We start from the raw sequence: 6,610 nt of genomic DNA, 5'->3' as shown, positions 1-6,610 counted from the left end.
TCCGATACCATACGGAGTAACCTACTTATAATTAAGTGAATAGTGTAAATGAGTGCAATTTAGAAATTAAATCATTAAAATCTTGCTGATTTTAAAATGAAGTGCACAGCGCTGCAGTGGAGAACAGCTCAGTAGCACAGTGACAGTAAGAATCACATCTGCCATACTTCTATTCAGTCAAACAGAGTAAAGTCAGCATATAAAGACTTCGGAACCAAATTTTTGCAAACGTTTTCACCTGTTTGTTAGCCTAAATGCCCCCACTCGTATTAGAGAAGTGGCAGTGATTGTGTGTTTAAAAACAGACTAATATTGCACAGTCTATTCCTAGAGAGAATATAACAAGGCAGAATTTTGTTTATGACCTCCATGTAGTCAGTTAACACTTTGCTTTCTGAGCATGTTGTTATTGGTGAATTGTATGAGCACAAGTATGAGAAAAAGAGCACAGTATTAAACCGATACCCAATACCAATAGCAGTATCGATTTATCCCTGCTAAGAATGCTAAAGAGCAGTCAAAAAATCAAGCTTAACAAAACAGGGCAAAGGTAGTTTATGCTGGTTGTTCACCTTCTTTAATATCTAACAGGTTTTAATATATGACATATCTTATTAACATCTGTTCCGGGTCACTATCATAGGATGCCACAGTTCAGTAGAACCCTGTCCATGTGTTGTCAAATGAGTGAAAGAGTGGCCCTCAATCAGTTTACTTCTTCATGCCAAGGCATGACAGCATTAGTACCTAAGCTAACTATAGCCTTTGTCAAACAGCCTTGAGATTACAGCTTCTACAACTACAGAAACTATAGCCTAACTATAACTGCAGTTAATATGTAACATTGTGTCAAAAACTTTGAGAATTGCATGTAAACCCATCTGGACTGTAAGAATTTGTTTGTTCAAAAACACTAAGATCAATTAAAAAAAATATAAATAAACAATTCATAGTGATTTAATGTCTGTCAGTGTGTTAGTCCAACATTTACAGCTACCATCCAGTACTGACTATATCTAATCAGTCCTTCAATAAATTAAATTAGACATTGGAATTTAACAAAGCCTACATTTGTTCTTCTAAACAAGCTATTTCTTTAAAAAAGTTCTTGTTATATTTTACTGTATTTTTGTTGATTTGTATTCATTACAATGTTCCATATTGTTTTATGGTTAAAAACTAATTTATTGCTGAGATAAACACCCAACTTTGCACAATACCACAGTATATGCATATGCACATTTCACATTGAGGCACTTGATGTTTTTTTCATTTATCCTTTTTTTTATGTTAAGCATATTACATACGGATGTAACAATATAACATCATATTGTATCATATTTTTGTGTTGTGACTTGCATGTTAGTTTGTAGCTTGTGTGTTAACCTGAGGCAAACAGCCTTAGACTGTAGTTTTGGACAAATGCTTTTTGTGATCAACTGCTTTTATTTTTTTCAAATATACGTTTACAAAAAAAACAAACAAAAAAAAAAGTATTTGGGACACTATATTCTGATACACCCACGCTCCCCTCACATTTGGTGACAATTCACTTCTACACAAAGGGGAAAAACATAATTACTAAAAATAGTTCACATTATAACAAACATAAAGCCTACACACATGCATATAAACAATAGATACATGCACATACATACACAGCAAAGCATATGCTACATCAGATCTTTTACTCTCCCAACCACTGAGACACAGGCACTCACGGTTCATTGCTTTACACTGTGAGTACAAGACAGAGTCAGAGATGAATCACCATTTAAAAGTAGCAGCCAAACATTGTACTTCAGTATTAAACAAGTCAGATAAGACACCAGCTTCCAAAATGTTGTTGCTCCCAAAGAGTCCCAATAAATATACGTAAAGGAGCCAATTTCACCACCAGACCACGACTAATGTTTAACACTGTTCTTTTTTGGGAGATAACGCCTACAGGTAGAGTCGACAGACGTTTCATGTGAAACTAGAGTGCCCTGCAGTTTCGATAGGTGGCAGTTGTTGGCCTTTTACCATGGAAATCTGACAAAGGAGTCGGTTTAGAGTCGCGTACAGCCTCTTATCAGGAACCTGGTCATTTACTTAATTCATTTACCTTGGACTCGCGTCTTTGGAGCGCCCTCTAGCGTTTGACAAACCCGGAAGACAACTTCTGTTCATATCAGACTCCGCTCGACCCGCCCCGGAAATCCCTTTGCCGCCATTTCAGGTACCAGCAGCGTGTTGTTCGTTTTCCGCGCCACATTCATGGGACGTAGCGCCGTTGTTTTCTTTTAAATTTGAGATTGTTTGTCTGTCGTTGTTAGTTTTTTAGTTCAGAGCACAGGTTGGTAAAGCAAAGATGAGCTACGGCCGGCCTCCGCCCGACGTCGAGGGCATGACTTCGCTGAAAGTGGACAACTTGACGTACCGCACGTCGCCCGAGACTCTCCGCCGCGTCTTTGAGAAATACGGCCGCGTCGGGGACGTGTACATCCCGCGGGACCGCTACACCAAGGAGAGCCGCGGCTTCGCCTTCGTCCGTTTCCACGACAAGAGGGACGCGGAGGACGCAATGGACGCGATGGACGGCGCGATCCTGGACGGGCGCGAACTGCGGGTGCAGATGGCGCGCTATGGCCGCCCGCCCGACTCCCTGTACGGCCGCCGCGGAGGCCCACCACGCAGATACGGTGGCTACGGACGGAGAAGTCGCAGGTAAGGGCTCGGCGTTTTAATAAAAAATAAAATAACGTTACTTACTAGTCGTATGCCTTTTCCGACTGGAAAACAGTGGCGTTTAATCTCACTGGCTAACTGTTAAAGGTGCCAAAACGCTGAAAATTAGCTAGCTAACCTAGCTATTATGAAGGCCCTCTGTCTGAGCTCTGCTTCAGTCCTGACCCCTAGCTAGATAGGTTATCTTAGGAAGCTTTGTTTGGCTTCCTATCCGTCAGCGTCTTGAATTTTCGTGTTCCACCTTAAATCCTGCACCATTTAAGGTGGGACGGGAGAATTCGAACAAGAAGCTGGTGAATAGGAAGCCGACTTTAGCCTTGTAGGTTAGATGTTTTAGCGTTTCCATAAACATTCATGTAATATGTAACAATTAGCGTTGGTATAATTGATTGCTAGTTAACCTAGCTTCGATTTTGGGTTTGCTAAGCCGCATTTGCTTTACTTATTAGCAAACTGGAGCGCTATGCATGATCGAGGCCTTCTTGTTTGAGCCCTGCCGTCGACCCCAATGCTAGCTGGTTAGCATTAGCTTGTAACGCCGTGAAAGAGTAGTTATCGAAAGAGTCGTCAGCTGGCCAGTTCCTATAGTCGACCAAAGAAACAGTATTTGCCTAATTAACCCTTCTTTGTGGTGTAAAACGTCTGTAGATACATCATTTTAAGTACTTTTGCTTTTCTAAACATTTATGGCTAAACTAGCCAACTGCTAGTTTGTTTGCTAACTCTACAGGTGTGATGGCTAACAAACAACTCTTGTGGCTTAGCCTAAACTCTGAGCTTGTTTCGTAACTTTGAGCTAAAACTTGTCAGTTTTGTGTATTTTGTTTTCGCTGAGAGTCTGTGGTACCGTTGTTAACTTTTTTGGTTTACCGCTGTCTTGTAGCCGCAGCCCTCGTCGCAGGAGACACAGCCGCTCCAGGAGCAGGAGCCGCTCTCGCTCCCGAAGCAGATCCCGCTACAGCAGGTCGAGGTCCAGATCCAGGTCCTACTCCCGTTCCCGTTCTCGCTCTAAGAGCCGCACGCCACGTCGAAGCAAGTCCAAATCGGCGTCCAGATCCCGCTCGAGATCCAAGTCAAAGTCTCGCTCCAGAAGTCGCAGCCCTCGATCAAACAGGGGGTCCAAGTCGAGATCCAGATCCAGGAGCAGAGCCAAATCTCCAGAGGGGAATGGACCTGCTCAGGAGTCATGAACCCAAGCCTAGGTAAGCAGAGGCAATTAGGTAAACGTGGTGGCCCAGGTTTTTTGTCCATAATCAAGAATTTGTTCCAACTTCAACAGACCTTAACTTGGTAGTTAAATGGTTCAACTTGTTATTGCCAACATTTTATAGTACACTAAATTACTGAAATGCAGTGGATGTTTTCCAAAATAATTGCAAGTCACAATGCACGGTCACTACATATAAGCAGTTTAACAAATGCCACACGAAGTGGGGGAGAATCTCCCATGGACATGCCTAGAATAAGGTGTATTTAAGAATATATATACATAAAAGAAATAGACACCGCTAGGCCAAGCTTTTCAACTTAAATGCCCATTTTTGTCAGGCTGTTATTGGCGGCCTTCTTTGGGGAACAAACACGTTAGTAAGAATATGAAGGAATGCATGATTTAGATGTCTTTTAATGCATATCCTGTAACTGGTGTGGAGCAGCTGAAGGTAAAGCAGTAAGTATTTCTTTATTTGAAAACAATGGATTTTGGGTGGTAAATCTTTCATCTAAATGTGGAATTCTTTCCTCCAAGCTGCTGATTCCTGTTTGCAAAAGAGGAGTTTGGGGGCAGTTTGAGAGCAGTTAGTGTGTGATCCGACCATTGGCTGCCTGCTGCTGGTTGGCGGTTGCTATGGAGCAGGTCGGTCTCATTGAGTGTTGAGGTGGTGTTGAGGTACGTTCGAAGGACTATGGACTGAGGCCTTTTTCATCATCCTTCTCATACGCCCATGTCTATCAGTGCATAGACAAAAGCAGGACGGAAAGGGGGTGGTTTCTTAAAGCTTGTTTAAGGAGTCAGCAACAGGCATTTATTGACAGTCCAGTTTATTTTTTGTTCCAGTGAAAGTATTAGGCAGTAATTTGCTAACATAGTACTTTGCATGTTGCTATGCTGACATCTTAAAGTTGCTTTTGGAAATGCATACCCCACCCCCAGGTTTGTTGGTTTATTTACTTGAGGTTGCCCGACACCAATTGAGGTGTACGCATAAACTTATGCAACTTGCCAGAGGCTTGTTGCTCTGTAGACAAGTGTGGAAGTAATCTGTTTATTTTTTTATTGAAGGTCACCAAAAGTGAGCATTGCTTAACAAGCAACTGTCACTTTTATGGAGATGTACAAGCCACAATTTGCTTGTATAACTGAAATATCACCTACTTCTAAGTTCTTTAAAGCTCACTAACTCTCTTCTTTCCTAGATAATCTCAGATGATTGAGACTACAGAGAGCATCGCTTCAAATGGAGTCCATCTGCGGATTTCTAAATTCACCTGATCAGATCGAAAGGTTATTGTAACTTGGTCTACATCTTTTAAATGATTTTTTTTTCTTTCAGTTGTCCAGAATTTTCTGTATCAAATTTTTTGAAGTTTGTGATCATATTGAATATTTACATATAAATGGGATACTTAGGTGAAAACGTTTTTCATTTCTTGCTAGTTTTTTGCATTTGTTTAGTACTTCATGTAATTGAATCTCCCAGACAATAAAGTAAGTTCTTTTTAATCACAACTCCTTAATCCTTTTCTTCAACACCTTGTGTATTCAAGTCTTGGATATAGTAAATGAGTTCATCTTTGACTTTACTGTGTAGGCAAATTTTGGCCAAGTATTGAACTTTAACATATGCAAGCCAATCAAAATTGATTTGGACAAAAATTAAATACTTGTCATGTAAAGTCATACTTTTGTGGTTGCTGAGCAAACATGTTTCTTTTGTGTGTGGTACTTGCTAAGTTCACAGAATTGTGATTTCTAATATTCTCTCTTGTGTATCTTTTGTGCACTAGGCGCAGTTGCGCAGCAGTTGAGTATTGCTGGTTAGCTGTTAAGGTGGCGTGTTGCAGTGCAGAGTGCTTGGCTGTTTCCAGTATTCTCCTGATTGCTCCTGTGTAACGGCTTGATTTGGCGGTTTTTAAGCTACAGCAGATCGTCTTTTTGTAGAATGATCCTATTCAGGTCTTTCTGTGGGGGGGAAACCTTTTTGTTTGACAAATCTTGAGTCTGACGCACATTGGGAGGGAGCATACCATTTATCACACTTTCAATAGCAACATTTGTCTATCTGTGGAAGAAATACTTAATTGTAAGTTCCATGTGAATGCTAATAAATTTTTTTGTTAATGCTTAAGTGTAGCTGTAATTCTTTAATGAAAGAACACGTGAGCTTGTAGTCGAGTACATTTAACACATTTCACTCGCTACAGGTGTCAATTGTGGCTTGGATTTTTATTTTTTTATTTTTTTAGGAATATAGTTGTGGCAAAGAAACCCATAGTGAGATACCACTCAAACGAAAATGAACGTCTGTACTTCAAGGGGGAATTGCACTGATTTATTTCTGAAGCTACTTTAATTGCCAACTCAAAGGACCAGTGAACCAACATGTCTTAGGAGCTTTCAAATGCATTGTTGGTAGTGGTGAAATAGTGGTAGATGTGAAATACTCTTTTTGGTGTATTATGTACCTGCATGTACCTTTTTGCCAAGAAAGGCTTTAAAAAAAATCCCAAATCTAATCAAAACAATGTTTTAGGCATTAGATAATGTATTTGTTGTATTGAATAGATTTTACAGGCATTATACTCGTGTTTGAAACCAATGTGGACAATTGTGACTCAGTAAGTATCTAGAACAGAGCATTTCACATAGTCTGACAGTTTA

The 6,610-nt window shown here is 40.4% G+C and overlaps 1 protein-coding gene across 3 annotated transcripts; it reads left to right on the top strand.

Annotated features, from left to right (window-relative positions):
- Window positions 1-2,059: 2,059 nt before the first annotated feature.
- Window positions 2,060-6,077, top strand: srsf2a (serine and arginine rich splicing factor 2a). Of its 3 annotated transcripts, XR_005007352.1 has the most exons (4): window positions 2,176-2,709; window positions 3,614-3,932; window positions 5,146-5,233; window positions 5,737-6,077. XR_005007352.1 is itself a non-coding variant. In XM_036572383.1 (3 exons), exons 1-2 carry the CDS (start codon window positions 2,354-2,356, stop codon window positions 3,918-3,920), a joined length of 663 nt encoding a protein of 220 aa, XP_036428276.1. In that variant the 5' UTR covers window positions 2,060-2,353; the 3' UTR covers window positions 3,921-3,932; window positions 4,478-4,834. The 3 variants fall into 3 exon arrangements, 2 of the variants coding, with proteins under 2 accessions (XP_036428276.1, XP_036428275.1); XM_036572383.1 differs by lacking the exons at window positions 5,146-5,233; window positions 5,737-6,077 and adding an exon at window positions 4,478-4,834 and having other exon boundaries at window positions 2,060-2,709; XM_036572382.1 differs by having other exon boundaries at window positions 2,177-2,709; window positions 5,146-6,077.
- The last annotated feature ends 533 nt before the right edge of the window (window positions 6,078-6,610 follow it).

The sequence above is a fragment of the Colossoma macropomum genome, unplaced genomic scaffold, assembly GCF_904425465.1.
Source record: "Colossoma macropomum unplaced genomic scaffold, Colossoma_macropomum, whole genome shotgun sequence".
Taxonomy (NCBI): domain Eukaryota; kingdom Metazoa; phylum Chordata; class Actinopteri; order Characiformes; family Serrasalmidae; genus Colossoma; species Colossoma macropomum.
The sequence above is the reverse complement of the archived record's forward strand: the minus strand, read 5'-3'. Positions and strand labels throughout refer to the sequence as shown.

Coding starts and splice junctions, on each gene's coding strand:
- srsf2a (XM_036572382.1), top strand. CDS start 2,354: ATGAGCTACGGCCGGCCTCCGCCCGACGTCGAGGGCATGACTTCGCTG. Junction 2,710..3,613: donor TACGGACGGAGAAGTCGCAG/GTAAGGGCTCGG, acceptor GCTGTCTTGTAG/CCGCAGCCCTCGTCGCAGGA.